The 23,733-nt window shown below is 37.5% G+C and overlaps 2 protein-coding genes across 6 annotated transcripts in view; one reads left to right on the top strand and one right to left on the bottom strand.

The window, feature by feature from the left end:
- LOC149007439 (AFG1-like ATPase family protein) overlaps positions 1 to 23,733 on the top strand; it is a 104,319-nt gene that overhangs the window by 34,413 nt on the left and 46,173 nt on the right. For all 5 annotated transcript variants that reach the window (XM_089165735.1, XM_089165733.1, XM_089165734.1 and 2 more), the window contains one exon: positions 12,488 to 12,745. In XM_089165735.1, coding sequence (XP_089021861.1) covers positions 12,488 to 12,745 — 258 coding nt within the window. The remainder of the gene's footprint in view (positions 1 to 12,487; positions 12,746 to 23,733) is intronic.
- Positions 3,665 to 4,476, bottom strand: LOC149007440 (uncharacterized). The gene is made up of 4 exons (XM_089165739.1): positions 4,394 to 4,476; positions 4,107 to 4,237; positions 3,936 to 4,011; positions 3,665 to 3,795 (listed from the first exon to the last, which is right to left on the bottom strand). The coding sequence occupies exons 1-4, from the start codon at positions 4,422 to 4,424 to the stop codon at positions 3,692 to 3,694; spliced, it is 342 nt and encodes a 113-aa protein (XP_089021865.1). The 5' UTR covers positions 4,425 to 4,476; the 3' UTR covers positions 3,665 to 3,691.

A 23,733-nucleotide genomic window follows, 5' to 3' on the forward strand; every position in this document is an offset into this window, starting at 1 on the left:
CCAAGTCATCAATACAAAGTTATGAAGTGTACATTTAATGTAAATATATGTATTTAAAAATGAAAATTAATACTACAAGTAGAAGCATGTTTTGATAACTATGGTTCCCTTGCATCTTCAACCTGGCTTTCTTGTAGTTGGAGCCATTATCAGTCACAATTTGGATCACATTGTCCACTCCAACCTCCTTCAACACTTGCTTTAATAATTTATAAATGTATTTTGCATCCTTCTTCTCACCGGATGTATCTACTGACTTGAGGAACATTGTCCTCCCATCACAATTAAACATGAAATGATAATGAACTGTTTAGTGGGACTAGTCCAACCATCAGCCATCATAGTCACTCCATAATAAGCTCACATGGGCTTTAATCCATTAATATACTCATTTAACTCCTCCTTATGCTTATGCAAATAGACATTATATATCTCATATGGAGTGGGTCCCTATACACCAATCCCAGCCTTGCCTATCTCCTTAATCATATCCTTATAGTAGGGCCCTTGGGCTGTATGTGCTGGAATACTATAGTAATAAGCCTATTTGGAGAAAGCCATCCCCACTTTCTCCTTCACACTCCCCCATAAGTGCTTCAACTTTCTCTGATTTGCTTAGGCGCCTCCTAAATAGGGCTGCATCACTGCGAAGAATCTCTAGATCTGATCTGTAGGACGTGATGATGAAGTTCGTCCCCTTGTTGGGGCCCATGGGATACGAACCTCTTGCCTCACATTCTGATTACTCCTTATAAGGACTTGGGAGCTGCCTATGCCTCCCATACCTGCAGGCTCTCTAGAGGACCCACAACCCATAGACCCCTATTGCCTCCTCATGTCATCAACCGTCGTTGCTCCCTACTCATCATCATCGCCCTCTTGATCTGTTCGGCCTCTGGGTCAGTCCATACTCTCTTGGCTCCTCTAGATTATTATCCTCGGTCTCTCAAAGGTCATCTAAGCATGCATCCTTGAACTCCTTCCTCTGTGTTCTCTTCTTTTTCCTCTTTTGCTTTCCCCCACTTAAGTATGACGCCATTGCCTTCTTGACCATTGAGGGCACCTTTTGGCACCCTACTACTTCTCTGATTCCACCAGCTTGATGCACCTTCATTCTAGTGGCCCCACCTTCTATTTATTTATTGCAGTAATTACACTCGCTCTTCCTCCTATTAGCTGTTAGTGGCCTCTCGTGTTGCCAAGCTATGTTTAACATCTTTGAAAGAGAGTGTCTGATACAAGAAATATACACTAAGTATTTTGAAAAGCTGTATGATATGTTCAAAAAATTACATACATGTTTCTAATAATAACCTCCTATTTTTAGATATGAAACTAAAATAAATAAGTATTTTATTAATATCTAAATAATTTAAAAAATATATAAAATACACATTAATTATCTTAAAAAGCTCCACAACATGCTCCAAAAATTGCATACATGGTTCCACTAATACTCTCCTATTTTTAAATTTAAAACAAATTAATTATTTTTTTTATAATATTTAATATTTTTAAAATATATTAAATATAGTAAAAATAGATAATTAACAGAAAAATAATTCGATTCAACACCATCATAACAATATAGTGTCACAACTCTCACATACATTAATTTAAAACTCATACATCTACTATACATATACATTTTCAGCAATATGCACAATTTACAAAACAATTTTTAATAACAGAAAAAAAATAAAAAATAGTAGGAAGATCCAAAAATTAATTTTGACACTACAAATTCATAGGTCAACACTTTAAAGTAAATATACTTAAATTTGGAAGCAATCCAAGAAGATTTTAGGCACAAATAAAACAAAAATAAAAAAATGACAAAGTTTGTTACTCAGCTTGCAAGATTTGAGAAAATCCACAAATAGAGGACCAAATCTAGTGTTTGAATGAAATGGAGTTCTAGAAATCATGGTGGGAGATCTCGCTCTCGAGCGAGATCTCGCCACTCAGAAATACCGAGATCTCAACCGAGATGGTGAGATCTCGGTCGAGATATGCCAGAAAATTGGCGGTAGTCTCGGTAGCCCATCTCGGTGAGTTTTAGGGCTCTGGTTGGGCTGAAACTTGGTATTTAGCCTATTTAAGGCCTTTTGAACACATTGGTGGCCTTAGATTTGTGAGAAAATAACCCTAACTATGTCTCCTACGTCGACCCTATGTGTAAAACCGAAATTCTGTGAAATGCAAAGTTAGAGTCTTAGAGAATAGAGATTATAGATATAGAGTTAGAGTCTTAGAGAGTTAGAGACAACATGTAATGTAATTATGTAAAGATATCAAGTAATTCAAGACTTCAAGTTAATGAGTTATCGTTTATCAACCATCAAGTATCAAATACAAATATACAATAACATTACACATCAAGTATTCAAGAATCAAGTCAACAAGTGATCAAAGTTCAAACTTCAAACTATCAAAGATTCAAAGTAATAAATTGTTAAACACTTAAATGTCTTCAAAATTTTACAACCATAACTCCATAAGAATTAAGAAGATTACAACTTACAACTTACAAGTTACAACTTACAAGTTACAAGACTAAGAGTATCACTCAACATTCCGCATCAATTGATTCTGAACGGTGGCCACATATGACTCCCAAGTCAATTGATCACTGAAGTATGTCGCATATCGGTTTATATGATCATTATATGTTTGCATGTCGAAATCTTTGGAGGAATAGCGATGCGGGATAACCGTCAATCGTGGGTGGGTGAAAGAGCCATTGTTGTTGTTGTTGTTCATATAGTTGTTGAGTATTTGGGTACGGGTTTCTAAACCACTCATTTAACAACCCACCTTCACTCCCATATGCATACTCTCCGGGTGAAGGGTCTTGAGGAATAGTATGACCTCCATAAGAAGAATACCCACCGTAATCCGACCCGGTCTTTGTGATCCCCGTATTGGTACCCCGATGACAGGCTCTGCTGTTGTGAATCACTCTGATCTAGGCTCATGCTTCCCATGTTCAATTCAAGATCATGCATGCTCGCATCATCATTCGGTTGCCCCTGCCCTTGCTTTGATCTGCTCTTCCGACTCCTACTATAAGTCCGAGAGATAGGGAACCGTGGCTCACATGTGTCGGATGACTCGGACCTGGTGGAGGTGAGTCAGGTGACTCCCTTTGTTGACGCTGACTTCCACCAGAAACACGACCAGCCTGACTGCCTCCATGACTCGAACTCGATGTCTGATTTGGGCCACTTGGCCGTTTGGTATGAGTGGTATCATCGGCATCATCATCTGAATCCCCACTACTAGTTGTCACCTCAGTTGTTTGAAGTCGACCAGGTGGCTCCACAAATGGTACATCTGATCCTTCTGATGCCGCTACAGCAGCCTGACCCTCATCAGAAGATAGGTGCTCAGCCACAGCATTTGGGCCCACAGCAGCAGCAATGGTAGGATCAGGCTGCCCTTCTGGCCCATCCAGCACTGGGCCACCTCGATCCCTGACCCACTGATATATGACATCATCTTCCTCATCTTCTGCGGGGGGCTCGTGGAATATATCAGTCAACTCAATCGGTTCACGATTGTCGTCATCTATATTATCTTGTATGTGCCCTACTCTCAATCTCATGTTGTAATGCACATATACCAAGTTCTCGAGCCTCTTACTCCCCAATCTGTTCCGTACCTTACTATGGATGAGCGAGAAGGTGCTCTAGTTCCTCTCGCAACCAGAGGATGAGCAAGTCTGTGAGAGTACTTTAATTGCTATGTCCCTGAGATTTGGCGCACTAATTCCATATAGAAACCACCAGTCAGCTGCATAACCAAAAATAAGAATGCATTAGGCAAGCAAATCTTTATATTTATATAACTTATCAGTTATCATTTATAAAGTTATAGACTTATAGTCTATAGACTTATAGACTTAATGACTTATAGAGTAGTGAACTATTTACCAGGATCAGTTTTTTTCCTAGTTGCAACTGCAGAAGGCTTTCCAAAACTCCCAGAGGCATCCCTGAACTCCCTGATCTGTACACCAATTCTTCGATTATTGTATTATGTATATGCTTAATGGCTAATGCACTAATGCAAGAAGTTGAAGAAACAATTGAATAAGTTCTCACCTCTCCATTAATTGTCCCTTGCATAATGGGATTTGACACAAGCTTCTCCACCACCTCTTGCACCGCAGTCATCAACTTTACATCAAGCCCCAGATCATTCTTGTAATGGTACTTTGGGTTGAGGTAGTAAGCTTGCATTGTGGAAATAAAAAATTTGGTTAGTGACTTAGTGATTTGGTTGTTTACTAACTTACTTGTTTATAAATTATAAGTTATAAGTTATAACAAATAAAGAATTTAAATTAAGGTATACAACAAAAACTTAAAAAGACTTAAAAGTGACTCACCAGCCAAGTGCAAAGGATGCATCAAGTGCATCTCCCATCTATTATCGATGATCCTCTCGTAGGATTTGAAGGTGCTAGGGGCAGCAGCTCTAATCAACTCTTTCATTTGCTGGAGGGCAGCATATATGTGGGGCATTGTGGGCTTCTTCTCCGAATCCACCATCCTTAAAACAAACACAATAGGTTCTATAATGCCCAGTGTCCTATTCAGCTGCCTCCAAAAGGAATCATCAGCAATGGTTTGTTGGGCTAGCTAGATCCACGCCAACCAAACCACTCCTCACTTGCAAACATGTGCCGAAGATCCACCACTTTCTTCTGGAAGCTTTTCAGAGCTACATAGTTGGTGGCGAATCTAGTCAATCCAGGTCTGACTAGATCACCCTTACAGTGGTTCCTCATCATCTTCAGCACATAACCATGGTTATAAATAAAATTACTTACCCTTCTAGCCCTCTCAACCACAGTACCGATTGACTTTCTTTTCCCCAAGTCCTTCAACATAAGATCAATCGAATGAGCAGCATATGGTGTCCAAAAGAGGTGGATCCTGCTGCTCTTCTTCCTCATCAACATTTCACCAGCTTTTTTGAAAGTTTGCACCATTATCTGTGACAATTTGGACAACATTCTTTGGCCCTACCTCGAGTACCACCTCCCTAAGAAGCTTGTAAAGGTAGTCAGCATCTTTGATCTTATCTGAGGCATCCACTGACTTGAGGAAGGATGTCTTTCCATTGCAGCTCACCATGAAATTAATGATGGACTGTCTAGTAGGACCAATCCATCCATCAGCCATCACAGTAACACCATATGTACTCCATTGTTCTTTTAATGATTCAATGTATTCATCCACCTCCTGCTTTACCTTGGGTAAATATTTATTCATTACTTCCCAAGCTGTTGGGCCTTTAACCCCTACACCTGCCCTAGCAACTGCATTGATCATCCCCTGATAGTATGGTGTTTTGGCTACATTGGGTGCAATGTTGTTATAGAGCATGAATTTGCTGATTGATAACCTAGCTTCCTCCTCCCTACTGCCTTCTCTACCTCCAGCAAACATATAGGGAATGCTTCTTTGATAGATGTCTTGTTGGTTGAAGAGGGAGGGGTTTTGGTCAAATGTGGAATCATAATGTGTAGTCTTCCTCCTCCTCCTTTCGGTCCTCTTAGTCTCAGTTCCCTGAAAACTATGTCTAGGTGGCATGGATGCCCCTGACCCCGAACCACCTGCTCCCCTTGTTTGTTCATATTGCCTCACACTATCAGCATGTAAGGACTGTCTGCTAGCTTCCATTGCAGCCTTCATCTGTCTCCATTCGGCTCGTGACTCAACACCCATAACCCTCCTCCTCTCTTCATTATCGCTTGATTCCTCATCAACATCAAGAGTAGGTCTAGATAGCACTATATCCTCAAATTCCCTTTGCTTTTGTGCCATCTCTTCCTTTTTTTGTTTCCCTCCCCTTAAAGTTGCTGCAATTGTTTTTTGGACTTCATAAGGAACCCTGGGACACTTGGCAACATCTTTATAACCACCAGCCAAATGTTGCTTTAATCTGGTTGAACCACCAGAATTCAAAGTCTTGAGGCAATACTTGCATCGGGATTTCTTCTTGTCAGCAGTCAGTGGATCCCCATGTTGCCAAGCAATGTCCTGAGTCCCACTACCAGTGCCGCTACTCCCACTAGTTGCCATTTAAGATTCAAATGTACAGCACTGAAAGTCTGAAATACATACATGAATCATGAATATTCCCAAATAATCATTAGAATAATTTTTAGATACATAAAAACATGTAAAAACAATTTATAAAACAACAAAACACACACTTTGTTCTAAGATAACATATATACACTGCTCAAACAAACATGTTAGTATTTTTAAAATAAACTACATAATATGAGCATCATTTAAAAAAAAAAACAGATAAATTTTTAATAACATATTATTTTTTATAATTATTTTATGTAAATATAATTTATAAAACAACAAAACACACACTTTGTTCTAAGATAACATATATACAATGCTCAATAAGACATGTTTGTATTTTAAAAATAAACTACATAATATAAGCATCATTTTATAAAAAAAACAGATAATTTTTTAATAAAATATTATTTTTCATAATTATTTTATTTAATTATTTAAATAAAAAAATACAGCAAGCATGATAATCAAAATATTAATATATGAGATTGTAGCCCTCTAAATGTAGTTTAACATAAATAATAATCACATTCATATCATAAGTATTTATTTATAATCTTTAATTTTAATTTTTTAGATAATATATTTTTTAAATACGAAAATTCAAAAAAAAAATTTATAACAGAAAATTAAATTTTTTTCCATGAAAGTGTAGATCTAAGCTTGAACATCAACATATATTTATATCACACTCATACAATCATTGTAGAACCTTGTATTTGAAAAAAATCAAATTTGGGGGAAAATCTTACATTTCTTGAAGATCCCTTGAAATATGCTTGAATCACTACAAATATGCTTCAATTTGTTGTTGTGGATGAGTTGATGATGTTGCTATGTTGAATCCCCAACAAATTCCGGCCAAATTCCGGCCAAAAATGAAGTTTTCCGGCCAAATATGGGCTTCCAGCGAGATAGAAGAGAGAGAGAGGCTCGAGAGAGGCGAGAGATGCCTCTCTCGAGCGAGACAGGGGCTTTAAAAAGCCCCTAAAGCAGCCAAAATCCTACCGTTGGCGAGATCTGCAATCTCGCAGATCTCGCCAGAGATCTCGTCTCGCCTTTCTAAAAAGGCGAGATCTCGCGAGATCTCCCACCATGCTAGAAATTAGGTGAAATGAGGGATGAAAGCAAGAAAAAGAAAAAGAAAAGGTCGAAACAGGTCGAAATTTCAATAGGTGATATGGGTCAAAATGGCAAGAACTGCGAAATTTCACAAGTTTCGTCGAAAATGATGATTTTATAAGCTGGGCCTGTATCGCTTTGGGTCGATACGAAACGATACGAAATTCCGTGTCGCATCGACCGTATTTCGTATCGTTCCAGTTGATACGAATCATTTCGTTTTCCTAACCTTGTATTTCATTTTGTTTTTGAAAAATGCTGGCATTTCGACCAAAATGTTGACAATTTCGGTCGATTTTTTTTCTATGCTCTCTTCCCTAAATTGTGTTTGAATAGCTCTTCCAAACTGTAGAAATAAATGACCTGAAGGCTGAAGGCATCATTGTACTTTAGTATGGTATGGTATGAGAGTTAGAGATGAAGTACTAAATCTTTTGACACCAGCTCTCCCTTGATGCCTACCTGTTTTGACTTTCAAGGCTTCAAAAAGGTAACTGTGCCTACAAATGAGTTTTCTTACATTTCTAGGCTCTGAATACACTCTCTGTGATTTGATATTGCTTATATCTTCTAAGATAAAGTCAAGGCAATGCACTGGAAGAGGAGCCACATTTTAGTTGGCTGCATTATCTGTCACCACTTGTGAGACATTATCCTCCCAAATTTCCTCTACCCTGCTGTTCAACGACTGAAGCATGTTTACATCACATTACGTATGTGCTTGGATGCTTCTATAGAACCCATGAAGCCATGAAACAAGTACCCTTTGTTGTTTGGATGGTTGACAGTAAAATTTATCAAATGCCTTCCACTTCTGTTCGTTCAACCATCAAACATGACAGTAAGTTCATAGTGCTTCTAATACTCTTTATGTCTTTTCGTTATTTCAGAGACTCTCTCAGTCATTGATTTTTGGCAACAGCAATATGGCATCATCAATCCCTAGTTACTAGCAGGCACATCTTCCATATTGAGCGGTGGATTCAACTATCCTTACAAAGATAAATGACCAGATTGATTAAAACGAATCTACGATGGGCATCATCAATACTGTTTTTTTTTCTTCGTCTTTTCTTCTTTCCCCTTGCTAGTTATCAACTCTGATTCTCTGTTCTAGTTAGATGAGCACCTTTTGTGCACCGATAAGCAACCGCAGCTTAGGAGTTCTCACAGGGGCATCCATGGGACCCTGTATTTGCTGCTGAAAAATTTCTCTTCCCCTTTTATGCTTTGCAGCTGTACCAGAATTTGGAATTGTGTCTTCAGATTGAGGTTTTCACCAAAATTGCTGCTATCCTTTAACATTTTCATCATCTACCTCAGCCTCATCATTATCATCATCTAATATTTGAACAAACCTCTTTTTATTGCACATAATGACTGCTAACATGATGTAACCTCAATTGAATGTGGGCTATTTACCTATGATTCTTAAAAGAACCAACTCATTATAGGTGGATAGGTTTGCTTTTAGGGGAAAATGGTTAAGTTAGCGCTTTGAGGTCAAGAGTCGTACACTCTTAAATGAAATTTAGGGGATCAAGGAAACTTAGCCCATTTTATGGGAGATATGGGATAAAATTCCTTGAGATGGGAAACTAGGGTCTACAAGTGTTAGAATAGGTTGAGACTTGGAGTGAATGCGGATAGTATTAGGGATATCATCCCAAGTTTGATTCAGTTTTGATAGCTAAATTAGAAGATGTGAGGGTTCTTGTTTTCGGAGTTTTAGGCATTAGGAAAATTCACAAAAATATTTATACATGGAATTGGATGGTCAAAATGGGGGTAAAACCATAGAACAAAATTCCATCGAAACTTGCAAAATTTCCATTGAAATTTCTTATTTTGGGAACCTTGAAACGAAAAACTAGGGGACCCAAAAAAAATCCCAAGTTTCAATCAAAACAGTGAAAATTTTGTTGAAACTTGTCGAAACCTCGAAACCTGGTTCAACCTAGCCGGACCCGCTGGTTCATAAGAAAAAAATTCCCAAATTTTGTGGTAAAACATGGAAAATTTCATGGAAACTTGGAAAATTTCATTGAAACCTAAGACTTTTTCCCGCAAGTTTTGTAGCTTCCCAAATTATTAATTTTTTTTTGTTTCTTTCATGTTTCCCCGAATACCACGACAAATACTCCCTCCATCAGGACTTCCCTATCCAAATTGCATATTCACTTAGATTGGTTATCTTAGGCATGTTGATGACCAGACTTATAAAGTTACAGTTGTCGATTACCTTGACAACCATAGGCATAAAATGTCATGGGATGTCTATGTTTGTTAGTTGGAGGAGAGGATGTTACAGGCCTAGTACTACTCAGCTCATATGATGGATCCACTCTTGGCACTAAGTTGTACTTTCCTTTTATTGTTAGTTACTTTGTATTTGATGTTTTGAAGTTAGAAATTATAGATTGAATGTTATGTACTTAAGTAGTTAAGTTTGTAGTGTACTTCTCGGACAACTCTACATTGATGTTATGTACATTGAATGGCATATCTACATTGACTCTTTTAGCAAAATACAACCAATGTGTTCTTTATACTCTAATTAGCTCAAATGCAGAGTCCCACCCTAGAAACTTCATATCGAAACTTGTTCGAAAAAATCCTAAGTTTTCTCGAAATTTTCTAGTTTCCCACCTAGGTTTCCCATTTTCACCTGGTCAAAACTGGAGAGCAAAGTCCCCTATCCTTTTCAATTTCACTTGTTTGAGTTCCTTTGAAGCTACTTTTGGGCTGCTGCTGCTGCTGCTGTTGAATCCTTGCAAACCATGCTTACATCACTTAATCACTCCCAAACAACCTGTTACAAGCTGCTGTTGTTCCAATCGAACCAGCCCAGATCATATAATCCATCCATTGGAATTTAATCAAATTTTTAGCAGTATTTCTTCTATTTGTTGGCCAGACCATGGGAAAAAATTCGATCAAAATGGTCGAAATTTTGACCGAAATGCATGCAAAATTCCAAATCGAAACGCAATACAGGTATAGGCACGAAATGTATCCTATATCGTTTCGTGTCGACCGAAATATCGGTCGATACGAGTCGATATTTCGGCCCGATACCATATCGGGCCGAAATGATTCCTGTGTAAGTTATAAAATACCTTGTTTCGACGCAGTTTCGACATACTGACGGAATTTCGACCTACAGAGCCATATCGCAAGAGCCATTTCGAGCTGTGTTTGAATTTTTTCCTGATTTCTCTTGTTTTCATCCCCTTCTACACCTAATTTGTAGTATTCCATTTCCATCAAACACTTGATTTGCTCCTCCTTTTGTGCATTTTCTCAAATCTTGCAAGGTGCGTAACCAACTTCCTCATTTTTTTATTTTTGTTTCATTTGTGCCTTAAATCATGTTAGATTGCTTCCAAATTTATATATGTTTACTTTAGAGTGTTGATCTATGAATTTGTAGTGTCAAAATTATTTTTTGATTCTTCCTACTATTTTTTAATTTTTTTGTTATTAAAAATTAATTACTAAATTATGTATATTGTTAAAAATGTATATGTATAGTACATGTATAAGCTTCAAATGAATGTATGTGAGAGTTGAGACACCATATTGCTGTGATGGTGTTAAATTAATTTTTTTTCTGTTAATTATGTAATTTTACTGTATTTAACATATATTTAAATAATTAAAAAATATTTAATAAATGGGAGAGGTGTGGAGGGACAAAAATTAGAACTCAAGATTTCATTTTAGTATAGAGTAAGTCAGGGGCAGGGGAGAGGTGCTCTTTCATTTGTTGAGCAGATCTTCCACACTATTACACAGCCACAAGGCCCACCACCACCAGTTCCTTTGGAGATTCACAACTTCCCACCGTTAGGAAATCTTATGCGCATGTGGATGAGGCCACATACAGAGATGCAGTTCTTGACTATGTCCAAAACTACATGGGGCGGGGGCAAACATCATAGGAGTTATATTGTCATTTGTATGGGGTGCAGATGGAAGAGGGAGACCTTGAGGCTTGAATAGAATAGACTTGTAAGTAATAACATTCCCGCTGCTTCTCTGATTCATGTACTATATATTTGGAATGTTGGATGTTACATTTTCAGTAGTTTTTTAGTAAACTAGTAGTTTTATAGTGTTTATTATGCTTGAAATAGCTAGTATGCAAAAATCGAAATCAATTTGAGTTCATTTGAGGCTCGAAATTGAGTTTTCAAGAATCAGGAAAAAAGTATCCAGTTTCGGTCGAAATTTCGACCGAAACCTTGAAATTTCAACCTTTTCCAAGGTCGAAATGTTCATATCGATCGAAATTTCTTCCTTGGGCCAGACACTGGTCGGTTGTCATTGCTTGAGTGAATTTCTGCAGTCTGGTTTGGCCATACACTTTAGACTTCTAATTCTGTATTTCTTCTGATTTTTTTTGATTCATGGATTGAATGGAACTATGTCATCCTTGATCTTAGCTTTATTTTAGTTATAGCATCTGATCAGAACCCAAAAGGGATCTTTGCTCTAATTCCATGTTAACTTGGGAAATAATGTCTTGTAATATTCACAGCACACTTTCTTCATAATAGACTAGAGAATGCTCTAGAATAGGTACAAGTACAAGAATATGCTTGAGGGATCTTGATACAGAAATAACCCTGTATGCAAATTACAACCAACACCAACCTCCAAGTATTTATCGTATATTTGTTGCAAAATTAGCTATAGGAAAACTGATATTCCTCCAACTTGGAATCCTTACCCGACTTCTCCAAAAAGCACAGCGAACCTTTGCTTTTACTGAACTCCTTGACTGCCCAAGTAATTGTTCCAACCTTGTGAAGCAGCAATTTGGGCAAAAAGGGACAAACTTTTGGCTTTATCCGAGCATCTGATTCAAAACTAGGTGAAAAGAACTAGGGTTGAATCCTGTATTCAAAGCATCGACAAATTAATTTTTCTGCCAAAATTCTGGTAAAAAGCCAAATTTTGATTGAAAACTTGAAATTTCAGTCTGAATGTGTAGTTTATCGTATCACATAAGATATGCTTTTGAGCTTTCGTGTTACCAAAATATTTTTTCAATGGAACTCTGTACCCTATGTCTCAGTAACAATTTTTGGTCAATCTTTACAAAATAGTATTGCATTCAAAAAGGTCTGCTATGCTAATTATGTAGGGATATCTTCTTCTTCTTCTTCTTTTTTCTCCCCCACTATAGATGTGTTTTATTCCTTTATTGAATGGAAAACATATACATATTTACACATCTTATTTTTCAGGCCATGCTTGAAATACATGAACGTATGCATAAAATGTGGAAAAGTCAAGTGGAAGAGAAGTCTTTGCAGTTGGGTATTTCAAGTTGGATCATGAACCTTCCTTTTGATAGTAAAGTAAAAAAATGGCTGGCTGCTGAAGAAAGATACAAGCAAGAGATGCAGATAAAAAATATTCTTCCTGCTGTAGCAGATAAGTTTCTCGTAGACCGAGAAATGTATCAGAGAGGAGCTACTGTTCTTTGTTTTGATGAAATCCAGGTAGAGAAATATGATGTCCTGCTGAAGAGGAATATGAAAATGTTCTTTTTAATGTTGTAGTTCTGCAATTCGCGACTTCTCTTTGTTATCATACTTTATGATGAATACTGGATCATCAAATCTATCACAACATTTCCTTAATGACTCCAGCTCTACAATGTTTACAACTCATTCACTACCTTTAATCTGCAAAATGTTGTTCGATTGCAGCAGAAATACATAATACTGCACTATTCATTCTTACATTGAATGATCTTTCCCACCTTCAGTCTTTTTCTGATGATCCACTTCTAGAGGCATTTTTCTGTTTATTATAGGCACATGGATTGGGACTCGCTCAGATGGAGCTCATATATTGCATTATATATACAATGTTTGTGTCAAAATCATGCTTGCTGGGAATTCTAAAACATAATTATGGTTATTGACTTTGATATACGTGTGTTTCATGGTGTTCCTTTTTAGAATTATGATTACGACATTTGTTAGAAATCAGAATCTATGATCAGATTAAAGAACAGAGAAGATTAAGAGGAGGAGAAGAGAGAATCGCAGTTTTGGGACAACAGATCCTACCATAGGGCTTGTGTGTTCCCTGATTGCAGGCTTTAACTTATTTCTACTAGAAAGGAGTACAAACTTAGTAAAATTAGGACTTCTAACTTAACAAATTGCCACTTTTGCCCCTGGTATCCTCCAGCAGATTTTCAGACATAAAAGCTTAATTATAAACTCCCTAAAACAGAAAATATGACCTATGATATCCCTGGACTTCAGCAATCCCCCTCAAGTTGGAGTATACAAAACAAGGGCTTCAGCTTGGAATAACAAGAATGTATTAAAAAGCTTCATTGGTCTAGAGCATAAGTTGCAATAGCAGGCACCGATAGACACCAAAAGAAATTCACCCAAGTGATGATCATTGCAACTTAAGTAAACAATCTTCATGTTGAATGAATCATCTAACAATGAGAATGATAGGCAGTAGTGAAGATCAACTATATCAATTTGTATAACACCAACAATAACATCAATGGCTATCCAAATAATGTCAATAGTAGGGAAAAATCTCCACAATAGAAGGTAAAAATTGCAGCTCCAATGTCCACAGACCACACAAGGTGAAAAAATATGGCTCAAATGTTTGCACAAGTAGGTAGAAAGTGCAGCTCCAATGTTTGTACAACTAGGTAAAATATGCAGCTCCAATATCTGCATAGGTAGGTAAGGTGCAGCTCCAATGTCCGCACTAGTGCTCTTAGCAAGAAGACAAGTAGTAGGCAGTAATTTGCCAAACTAAATTCTTGGTTAGATAGAAAGTAAGTCTTCAATCTCCCCCTGACATGTAGCACTACCCATGACCAAAAAGGACCAAAATCTCAAAGGGGAAGCCGCATATATCTTCAATCAACAACCCCAGGCTAACAAATAAGATCTCAACTATGCAGTCCATGGTCCATCAAAATTAGATAATGCCAAACTAGTAATTAATCCGTCAATCCCAACTCTATCAATGTTCGAGTCCAAGCAAATATATCAAATATTGTAAGTCCTGTTTTCCAAACTCATTTTGATTACTCATTAACTCATTGGCATACCGAATTACATAATTAGTCTAACTTAAAAAATAATGGCTTTATTGCAATTGTTGAAGATCTTATTGCATATGGTGATGTAAACTGAAATTCTACAATTTAACTTGTGGGGATGTTATCCTAGACGGAGGTTTAGTCTAGGATCCTCTTTAAAAGAATCTGTAGTCAATTAGGCTATTATAATACCCTACGGTTGAGGGGAATGGGTTGGTTGTGAGGTTCTAATGTCTGGAAAGTCTAGGGTCAGGTTTGGCTGGGTTTTGGGAATTTAGGGGTATGCAGTTCCTCTATGATAAGGGGTTTGAAGAAAATATTTCCTAAGGGAAAGGTTAGGTTAATGTTTATGGTCAAATGGTATGAAAATCCATCCCATGGGAGATACAGGATAAATTTCTTGAGATGGAAGCTCTCATGTATTGGTGTTAGAATGAGTTGACACTTGGAGGGAGTGTAGGTACTAATATAAGAAGATGATCCCTAAGTTTGGTGGGGTTTGGATTGCTAAATTGAAAGATATTAAGGTTCTTCTTTTTCGGGTCTTGGGAAGTATGAAAATTTAAGAAATTAATTATATCCTGAAATTGGATGAATGGAGTCAAATTTGGATCTAAGGGTTTTTTTTTTGGGGGGGGGGGGGGGGGGAATGAGACTTCTAAAATTTGGGGCAGATCTAACGGTTACCTTAGTATAAATTTAACCTTGAAATTTGGGGCTCTACAGAAGTCCAAAAATTCAGTAAATAGAAAGGAGCATGAAATGGATGGGGAAGGAAGAGGAAAAGCTATGGATGGGATTGTGGATGATGTTTACTTACTTGGAGATGGTTAAGGGCAGCTGCACTTGAAAATGAATGCTGAAATTGAAGAAGATGAACTTTGAATTTTGCCATGGTCCTCCCAAGGAAGCCAAAACTTTGGTTCCTTTGAACTCATAAATTTTATTTAGGGCAAATTACATATAGGCCCCCTAGATTTGCAATCAATTACATATACTACCCCTAAAAAGAAATCAAGTACAAATACCCCCTTGCCCTATCATCACTTAGCTTTATCACTTTATAGTAAGGGGGTATTTGTAATTGATTTTTTTAGGGGTAGTAGATGTAATTGATTGTAGATCCATGGGGCCTATATGTAATTTGCCCTTCTATTTAATTCAACTTAATGATTACATGGTTGGAAGGTTTTATTTATAGCCTTAAATACTACAACAACAACAACAAGCCGCATCCCAATTAATTGGGGTTGGCTACCTGGATTCTTGCTTGCTAATTAATATCTTAGGTTTACTCCTATTTCTTTTAATTTCTTCAATTTGGATTAAGTCGCTTCTCTAAATAGGGGTAATAGACCTTCAATGAATGTGGCTTTTCCACCTGAAGCCTCCTTCTTGTAGCTTATCATTTACCGGTTCTACCCCCAAACCAGCTTCAATATGATCATTCCTTATTTTATCCTTCCTAGTTTTGCCCCTCATCCATTTAGCATCTTCATTTTTGATAACTTGAGTTTATCTATATGATGCTTGTTAATAGCCTAACACTCTGTATCATACATCATAGCTGGTCGTGAGATGATCTTATAGAATTTTCCTTTGAGTTTCAGAGGAATACTACTATCACACAAGACGCTGGATACACCTTTGCCCTTTAGCCATCATATTTTAGTTATTTGGGGAACATTGTCTTTTATGTCACTTTCTTTTTTTAATTTATGATTGGGCCAAGGTACCTAAAACAATCGTTTTGTGGAATCTCTTTCTCATCAAGTTTCACCACCTCATCATCCACCCGATCACGACCAAAGTTACATTTAGATATTCCGTCTTCGTTCTGTCTAGTTTAAAGCCCTTTCACCCAAAAGATGCTTTCCATGATTATAACTTAGTATTAATCCCTACTTGTGTCTCGTCTATCAAAACAATCTCATTAAAAAAAAACAAAGGAGCCTCATCTTGAATGTCTTTGGTCAATTCATAAATTATAAGTGCAAATAAATATGGGCTTAAAGCAGATCCTTGAGTAGCCCAATTGTATTTGGAAATGCACCACATTCTCCCCCACCATTCTTACATTTGTCACTGAACAATCATATATATCTTTAACTATGTCCACTTATTTACTTCTAACATTTCTTTTCTCTAGTACATGCCAAATTAAAGCTCAAGGGACTCTATCATAAGCCTTTTCTAGGCTAATCATGGCTATAAAGATCTTTTGTACACTTTCTATACCTTTCCATAAGTCACCTAATAAGACATATAGCTTCTCCTGTAGACTTTCTTGGCATAATGCTAAATTGGTTCTCCGTAATAGTGGTTACTTGTCTCAAACATGTTTCAATTACTCTCTCCCATAATTTCATTGTATAATTCATTAGTTTGATACATTTATAGTTTTTAAAGTTTTGAAAATCTCCTTTATTTTTTTAAATTGAACAACAATGCTTCTCCATTCAGCTGACATTTTCCTTATTCTCATAGTCTTATTAAACAACTTGCTCAGCCAAATTGAGATTTCATTAGGACCTTGCACCCCTTGCCTACTTTCATCCTCTTTAGAGCTTTTTTTTACTTTGGACATAGAAATTCTCTGGATGTATGTTCAAAAATTGGCGCCATTGTGAATGGTGTAATCATCGAATAACATATACCTTAAGAACGTTCATTTAGTAGACTAAAGAAATAGATTTCTCATCTCTTCTTAGTGTCCTTAGCATGTACGAATGTACTAGTACTTTACCATTTTCACTTTTGATGCATCTAATATGGTCTAGATCTCTACTCTTCCTGTTCCTTCTTTTAGCTACCTTATAAATAGTTTTTCCCCTTCCTTCATGCCTAGCGTACTAGATAAATCTTCATACTTCTTCTCCCTTGCTTTCTCACAATTTTCTTGGCTTCATTTATAGCCTTTAATAAAGAAATAAAAAAGGACTCTAAGTTGGACACCAATTGGAACTCTAACAAGCTAACCATTCTTAACTATTAGTTGACTAAGACTTTGAGTCAAACAAGAAAACTTTATAGCTAACTCTAGAAGACTCTAATTCAGATTCTAAGAATAGATATGGTGTCCTAAAAATATGGAGAATTGAAATAGACTAAAATTGGGGGGGGGGGGGTTCCTAACATAATTGGAAATCTCATCTAGACAAGGACTCATGAATAACTTGCAAAATACTAATCAGAAAACTAACTAAAAATATACTAGCACCATGGACTTGTATGGACCTAACCGAGGTTCAAAGTTTCGCCCATCTCGATCATCTTAGTAACTACCGGGATGACCGAAATTTTGCTGAAATTTCAGAACTTTTTGTTTCTTTATTGCAACCTTAAGTTTCAGTGGGCTTTTGGGGTTCTTATACCTTAATTTTCTGTGTTGAACCTAACTTGAGGCCAATAAACACACTGGGAGTGTTATTTTTGCAAAAACCTAACCCCAAGTGGTTTTCTTGATCTGCACATGCCCGACTGTATGGGGGTGAAACTAGAAGTCTAAGAGTGTGAATTTTAACTAATGTAAATGTGCATATGATGTAAGAGAACACTCTAAAATCCTCATTAAAATGCAAAAAAAAAAAAAGATAAAAACTAAAATTCAATATAGAAGTGTAGAAGTTAGTAGTCAGTAGACTCAGTACTACTACGCTAAAATAGTATAAATGTATAATGTATAACATAACAATATCCAAATAAATTACATATTAGAATCACATCACAAATTCACACCTATGAATAAGACTAACCTAATAACCTAATAGTAGCTGTTGTGTCGTGGTGGCTCCATTGTTTCAACCCTGTGGGCTTGCCTATATGAATTGTTGACATACGCAGTGCATGTTATGGTATGCGTATAATGGTCCAAGTAGTCGCATATTGCCCTTCTATAGGTAGCATCATCCTCATAAATAGCTAACCCATCTTAAAGAAAGTGTCATATGGGAAATGACTATTGCCATGTGGTCGACCTACTTGGATTAATTTCCCTATCACTTGAATCTCTTTTTGACATGTGGATTGGTACCACATATGGTACTAGTATTATTGCGGACCTTGATGGATATTTAAAGATGGACTCCACAAATGATCTGCCTGATCCATTCCATATCCATATGCATACATAATACTTGAATCAATAGATTCTCATACACACTCGAACCAGCAGGTGACTGAGTATATGCCCCACCATATCCTCCCTCATATCCATATATTAGATATCCATATCGTATCTAGGCCCCTAAGCCCCGTATGGTGCAGACTCCACACTCTTCTTGACATCTAAGCTCATTGATCCTATTGAGCTCACCAAGCTAGCCATGTCAGTCCCTTTGGCTCAGTGGTGGAACTAGCCATGGGGCCATTTGGCATAGTCCCTAAATGTGGAGCATTTGTCCCTATGATGAGGTATGCCATCATAGTCCACATCTTGGGTGCGATGGGTGAATTGGGTTGCCCTAATGAATCTTAGGGGGGGGGGACAAAAGTGTTTATGGTAGTGGAACCGATATATGCTCTGGAAGTCCTCCTCCACCACCACGAGCATCATCATCATCATCACCATCATCATCACCATCATCATCCTTATCGTCATCATCATCTGCAGCCTCATCATCATCCCCACCATCCCCATCATCATCATCCTTGTGTTGAGTTTGACTAGGACCAGGTTCTCATCTAAATCCTACGCTTATGTGGAAGGCACAAAATCATCGTCGCACGAGACCATCATCCAATCCTCATCCAGAAACCAGTTGCCTCCTATGCGTGTACTCAACTCCTGTTAACAATGTATGCATCGACATCTACCCCCGCATTGTGCATAATCTCTAGGTCAGGCCTCCCTCTAAGCTGGTCCAAAATTGACTCACCATTGTCCCTCGCCCCTTGCCCCTCGCCCAATCAATTGGGGGTCTTCATCATCTGATTCCACCTCAAAGATATCGTGAGGTCGGTGGTCTCTTACTTTCCCTGACTCTCCACCTGGCAATATATATACTGCAACTTCACCCTGAGGTTATGGTGGACATATGGATCATTCAGGTGCTGACTCCTTAATATGTTCCACCTCTTTAAGTGGATTAAGTTAATGTGTTCCACTTCCTTTTGCATCCAAAGGCATAGAAAATCTGGGAGAGGACCCTAATCGCCACTTTTTTGAGGCTCTCTGCACTCGAGCCATAGAGAGCCCACCAATCAGCTCCCTTATGATAGAAACATTAAGTTAATATAATAATTTGTAAAATTTAATAATTATATACGAGTTATGCATCAAACCTGGATCAGTGTTAGCCCATCCCTTTCACAGCAACATCTGCTACAAAGGACCCAAACCCTTCCTAACTATTAATTCTCTACTATCTTATCTCATTGTTATAGAAGGACTGGAGCAATAAGTCCGGCTTTAACTTCACAACCACGGCCTTAAATAGCTTCTGTGTTTAACCCAAAACGATCATTGTACTGATATTTGGGGTTAAGATAGTAGGTTGCACAATTTACAAACTCTTAATTTTTAGGGGCTTATTTGTAATTTCCTATAGTAAAATATATATATATATATATATATATATATATATATATATATATATATATATATAAATAAAAAAAAAAAAAAAAATAAAAAAAATAAAAAAAGAAGAAGAAGAAGAAAAAGAAAAGAAAATAAAGAAAGAAAGAAAGAAGAAGAAAAAAAATGGTATTCTTTATAAGCATGTTTTGAATCCTATCATTTGTTTGGGTGGTTTGGCTATGCATTCTACGACGTTTCAATTACTTTGAAGGGGTGAAGACTGAAGAATTGTAGACAATTCTTTCAACATGGCAACTACCGATGGTAGTAATGCTCCCATTGGATCCGAACATTATCCCACTCTTCATCCTCTTTCGGTAAGATTCGATGGCATAAATTATTTGATCTGGTCTCGATCTGCTTACCTGACTATTGCCAGAAGAGGACTAGTTGGAACATTACAGGCACCACTATCAAAACTACTACCATAAGTGTTTCATTGGATAAATGGATATTAAATGATTCTTTTATTATGTCATTCCTTTTGAATTCCATGCATCCAAATATTGCCCGAGGATACCTATTATTTGATACTGCAACCCAAATTTGGAAGGCTACTACTGAAACATATGGACAGTTGGGGAATGATGCTCAGATTTATGAGCTACGAAAGAAGCTTCATAAGACTACCCAAAAGGAACTGACTGTGGCCCAATATTTTGCCGAGTTGCGATCTCTTTGGCAGGAGTTGAGGTGACTACTTATAGGAAGCACGTTGATAAGATTCAAGTATATGACTTCTTAGCAGGTTTGAATATGGAGTACAGTTAGATCAAAGTGCAAGTATTAAGTCGTTCTCCCTTTCCTACACTAGAACAGTCTTATGCTCTTGTTCAGTGTGAGGAAAGCTGTCGATTAACCATGCTTCATACTCCTATCGTGGAGAAATCAGCCTTACAATCTGTTAGCACTAAATCTGATTTGGCTAAGGAGATAGTCAACTGTGAGCACTGTTACGCCATATCATACTAAGGCCAATTGTTGGAAGCTCTATGGGAAGCCTGCTGATTTTGAGCTAAAAAGAGCACAAAGAAGGGGAAAACTGAAAGCTGATCTTTCTGAGACAGTTTCCACAATACCCTCGGCTGACATTGGTTTTTCACAGGAGGAGTTAGCTACTCTGCGACGTATTCTATAGTCTTCTACTGCCGGTACAGCCTTTACTACTGCTTCCTCTACTACCCATACCAACTCCTACCTTGCTACTTTAGGTAAAACTTTTATGGGCTACCATGTTTCTTCAATTTTCTGCTCCCTGGATCATTAATACAGGAGCCACATATCATATAACAGGCTCATCCTCTTTTTTCTTACATTATGCTCCAATTTTCGAAAAAGATAAAGTTCGAATTGTTGATGGCTCATATTCTTCCATTGCTGGAAAATGGACCATTCAGCATTCTCCATCACTTTCTCTGTCTAAAGTTTTACACGTTCCTTCTTTCTCTACTAACTTGCTCTTTATTAGTAGTCTTACACATGACTTGAACTGTGTCTTCCAGGATCTGGTAATGGGGAAGGAGATTGGACGTGGTAAACTAAACAATGGACTTTATTTGTTGGAGCCAATTAAAGGATCTACTTCTGCTCTGACTGCATCTCCTAATCAGGTCTAATCGGCAATATCAGACCTTCAGCAGTGGCACCGTAGGCTAGGTCAGCCCCCTCTAGAAACTCGTAAAAATGTATTTTTTGATTTAGTTTCTTCTTGTAAAAAGGATGAATTTTTTTGTGAAGCCTGCATTTTTGTGAAGTAGACTTGTTATACTTATTTACCTTCTCTTCATAATAGAAAATCTATTCCTTTTGGCCTCATTCATGCTGATGTGTGGGGGCCTTACCGACGTGTGTCTATTACTGACCATAGGTATTTTGTTAGTTTTATTGATTGTCACTCTCATTCTATATGGATTTATCTTTTAAAACAAAAAAAATGAGATTTTTCGATGTTTCCATGATTTTCATAATACGATGAAGACTCAGTTCAATGCCATTGTGAAGATCCTTCCCAGTGGCAATGGCACAGAGTATATTGATGGTGAATTTCAGCGATATCTCTTTAACTTTGGCATAATACATTAGACCAGTTATGTTGATTCCGCTGCTCAAAATGGGTTGTCCAAAGGAAGAATTGGCATCTTTTAGAGATAGCCCGTTTAATTATGATTGCTATGAATGTCCCTGACCAATACTGGAGTGATGCTATACTCACTGCATCTTACCTTATGAATAGGATGCCCAGTAGGATACTTGGTTTTAAATGTCCTAATGAGTTTCTCTAGGGAGCCTCTTCTTTTATTATTCCCCTAAAGGTTTTTGGATGTGTCTGTTATGCCAAAATCACAGTCCATCAAAGTAAGCTGGCTCCCCGTGGCCTACGTTGCATTTTTCAAGGGTATTCCGCTACTCAGAAAGGGTATAAATGTTATCATCCTCCTTCCAGGAAAACCATTGTCTCCATGAATGTCATTTTTAATGAGTCTTGCCTTTACTATACACCTCTCTAGAGGGAGAGTCCTAAAGGAGAGGTGTTATTTCCAACTCTAGACCTTTCTATTACACCACCATAACACAACTTAGGAGTTCAAGAAGTGTTTCTTGACCAGGGGGAGACTTCAACCAATATACCTGAGGACACTAATTCCCCCCTCTCTGTTTTTTGAACCATGTGAAGAACCTAATTAGGGGGAGACCACTCCTGTGAGGCACACTATTGAGGTATTTCAAAACAAGATTGACCATAATAAAGAGGTGCAGACTTATGAGAGGAAGAATTACAACCGATTAAAGTAGGTGGAGAAAGGTGACATGTTACCACTTCAATCTCCTACTTTAGAATTAGATTCTACTATTCTCCTTGAGGTATCTTCTTCTGATCTTCTTATTGCTGTTAGAAAAGGAGTTAGATCTTGTACTCAGCATCCCATAGCTAAATAAGTCTTTTATGACTCTTTGTCTGACTCTTACTAAGCTTTTATATCCTCTTTATCATCTATATCTGTTTCTAAAAGTTGGTAGGAAGCCTATGCTAATAAGAGATGGAAGACAGCTATGGTAGAGGAAATGTAGGCAATGAGAAAAATGATACTTAGGAGCTTGTTACACTTCCTCTAGGAAAAAAACCAGTGGGCTGCAAAAGGGTGTTTGTGGTTAAACAAAATATGGATGGATCAGTCAACAAGTTGAAGGCTAGACTAGTTGCAAAGGGGTTTACCCAGACCTATGGGATTGATTATCAGGAGACTTTTGCCCCTGTTGCGAAGCTAAACACTGTCAGAGTTCTGTTGTTTGTAGTTGTGAACAAAGACTGAAACTTGCACCAACTAGACGTAAAGAATGCCTTCTTACATGGGGAGTTGGCAGAAGAAGTCTATATGGAAATCCCACATGGTTTCTCCAATGACAATACTGTAAGGAAAGTTTGTCGGTTGAAGAGGTCAATTTATTGGTTAAAACAGTCTCCTAGATGCTGGTTTAGACGCCTCCTGAAGGCAATGACTTCTATTGGGTACAAGCAAAGCAATGCTGCTCATACACTATTTGTCAAGAAGTCAGGTACTAACATCACACTTCTCATTGTTTATGTAGATGATATTGTCATCACAGGGAATGATGGTAAAGAAATTCAAAGGTTGAAGGACTTTCTTGGCAGATAGTTTGAGATTAAAGATCTAGGGAAGTTATAGTACTTCTTAAGGATTGAGGTGGCTCGATCAAAGAAGGGTATATTCCTATCCAAAAGAAAGTATGTCCTAGATTTATTATCAGAAGTGGGAATGTTGGGGTGTAAAGCAGTTGATACCCCTATTGAAGCTGGAGCT

The sequence above is a fragment of the Hakea prostrata genome, chromosome 8, assembly GCF_041222555.1.
Source record: "Hakea prostrata isolate BN-2017 chromosome 8, UWA_Hpros_2, whole genome shotgun sequence".
In the NCBI taxonomy this organism is placed as follows: Eukaryota; Viridiplantae; Streptophyta; class Magnoliopsida; order Proteales; family Proteaceae; genus Hakea; species Hakea prostrata.

Bases quoted from the DNA above. Each gene is read 5' to 3' on its own strand.
- LOC149007440 (XM_089165739.1), bottom strand. From the start codon at position 4,424: ATGCACTTGATGCATCCTTTGCACTTGGCTG. The intron at 4,012-4,106 runs GTGAGAACTTAT...ATTGGTGTACAG, and splicing joins AAGGGACAATTAATGGAGAG to ATCAGGGAGTTCAGGGATGC. The intron at 3,796-3,935 runs GTAAATAGTTCA...TTGGTTATGCAG, and splicing joins TAGGAAAAAAACTGATCCTG to CTGACTGGTGGTTTCTATAT.